At 37.3% G+C, this 2,173-nt stretch overlaps 1 protein-coding gene across 1 annotated transcript; it reads left to right on the top strand.

The window, feature by feature from the left end:
• The first annotated feature begins 203 nt into the window (after positions 1-203).
• LOC145039576 (trimethyltridecatetraene synthase-like) lies at positions 204-1,958 on the top strand. Its single transcript, XM_078987613.1, has 2 exons — positions 204-1,106; positions 1,214-1,958. Exons 1-2 carry the CDS (start codon positions 204-206, stop codon positions 1,853-1,855), a joined length of 1,545 nt encoding a protein of 514 aa, XP_078843739.1. The 3' UTR covers positions 1,856-1,958.
• Positions 1,959-2,173: the final 215 nt, after the last annotated feature.

The following is a 2,173-nucleotide window of genomic DNA, read 5'->3' as shown; positions in this document are numbered from 1 at the left end:
AGTATATGTAAAACAGTACAAACCCGTTATGCTTCAAGTCGTTAACACTTCGACTGTTGTTATGCAGGGGAATTCAATTCATATAACTTTTTTTTTGAGTAAAATATCGAAAATGAAAAACAGATATTGCCACAAGTGCGAATATTGCGTTATAAATACCCATATGCCAAAACACATTATCCAATATCCACCTTCATCTACATATGGAGTATCTTTCTTGGATTCTTCTAGCTATTGCTATCTTCCTACTAATCTTTACACTCTTGAACTACCCCCATGGAACTAGAAAAAACCTTCCACCAGGTCCTCGACCATGGCCTCTCATCGGAAACCTTCATCTAATCGGCCCTCTCCCCCACCGATCTCTCCATAATTTATCCGAAACCTATGGCAAACTAATGTACCTCAAGTTTGGATCAATCCCAGTCCTAATAGCATCGTCCCCAGATATGGCAAAGCTGTTCTTGAAAACCCATGACCATATTTTCGCTTCCAGGCCGTTGACTGCAGCCGGAAAGTATACCAGCTATAACCACCAAGACAATTTATTCGCTCCATATAACGATCACTGGAAGCAAGGTCGGAAAATCTATCTTAACGAGGTTTTTAGTTCAAAAAGAATTGATTCCACAGAATACATTCGTGTTCAAGAAACTCATGATTTCCTATCCAGTTTACATGCAATGTCAGGAAATCCCGTCATGCTAAAAGAACATGTGTCGCGCGTGATTCTAAGTCAGATTAACAGGACTGTATTGGGTCGTAAGTACTTCAGCCAATCAAAAGACGAAAAGGAAAGCTTGACATTTGAAGAAATTCAAGAAATGTTTGATGAGTTCTCTGCGCTGAACGCAGCTTTTCATCTTGCGGATTGGATGCCTTGGATGGGGTTTATGGATTTGCAAGGGTATGTGAAGAGGATGAAGGCTTTAAGCAAGAGATTAGATAAGTTTTATGAACATGTATTTGTTGAGCATAGGGATAGGATGAAAGATGAAAAGGAGGGTTTTGTAGCAAGAGATTTTGTTAGTGTGTTGTTGAAGTTGGCAGATGATCCTAATCCTGAAGTTAAGCTCAGTATTGATGCTGTCAAGGGGCTTACGCAGGTATGTTTCGAATATTATTTGATACATAAAATTTAACCTATTTGACTACAACAACATCGATGAATTTCATGTTAAGGTAACATGAAACTTTTTTTTTATTGTTATAGGATTTGATTATCGGCGCTACTGATACAACAACAGCAACAATAGAATGGGCAATGAGCGAGCTGATTAAACAACCTCATTTAATAAAGAAGGCAACCGAAGAGCTCGATAGGGTGATTGGTAAAGAGAGATGGGTCCAAGAGACTGACTTCACAAACCTACCATTCATCGATTTAATTCTAAAGGAAACCATGAGGCTACACCCAGCGGGGGTATTACTAGCACCACATTTAGCCCTTGAAGATTGCAAAGTGGACAGATACGACATCGCAAAAGGCACGATTGTTCTTATCAACACATGGAGTATTGGAAGGGATTCGGTTATTTGGGATGATGTGAAGAGTTTCCGACCAGAGAGATTTTTGGGTAGTGATATAGATGTAAATGGGCAACATTTTGAGTTATTGCCGTTTAGTTCGGGTAGAAGGATGTGCCCTGGTTATAGGCTAGCATTAAAGATGATGAGGTCGCTAATGGGAAACATGTTGCATGGGTTTAACTGGAAGTTGCCTGAAAATATGAGATGTGAAGATATAAAAATGGAGGAAGTGTATGGACTATCTGCTAAAAGGAAGTTCCCGTTAGTAGCTGTATTAGAGCCTCGGTTGGCTAATCATATGTATCACCAAGTGGCAGACGTTTAATGGAGAAAAAATTATTGAAGGTGTTCCTCATTATTGCTAGTTTACTTTTTTTATATATAGGTTCCGAAAATAGAACCTATAAAAGAATTATTATTGGATTACAATGCATCATAATTAAAAATATGGGTTTAAGAGTTTGTGTAATTGTGTTATATAAAACAATTTACATGTAAACTTTTATACATTCCTACATATTTTTCCTTTCATTTCTCTTTGGAGATATTACCAATAATGTAATCTTTTAATTAGAGTGTCGATTCATTATAGTTTTCCCGTTTTTGGTTTAAAATTTATATCGTGGTTTTTATTGTTCTATTT

Source organism: Lactuca saligna, chromosome 4 (genome assembly GCF_052625555.1).
Source record: "Lactuca saligna cultivar CGN05327 chromosome 4, ASM5262555v1, whole genome shotgun sequence".
Lineage (NCBI taxonomy): Eukaryota > Viridiplantae > Streptophyta > Magnoliopsida > Asterales > Asteraceae > Lactuca > Lactuca saligna.
This window is presented reverse-complemented; position numbering and strand designations above follow the sequence as displayed.

Excerpts from the sequence above, each read along its gene's own strand:
- LOC145039576 (XM_078987613.1), top strand. The coding sequence starts at position 204 with ATGGAGTATCTTTCTTGGATTCTTCTAGCTATTGCTATCTTCCTACTA. Across the intron at positions 1,107-1,213 it reads CTGTCAAGGGGCTTACGCAG|GATTTGATTATCGGCGCTAC; the intron begins GTATGTTTCGAA and ends TTATTGTTATAG.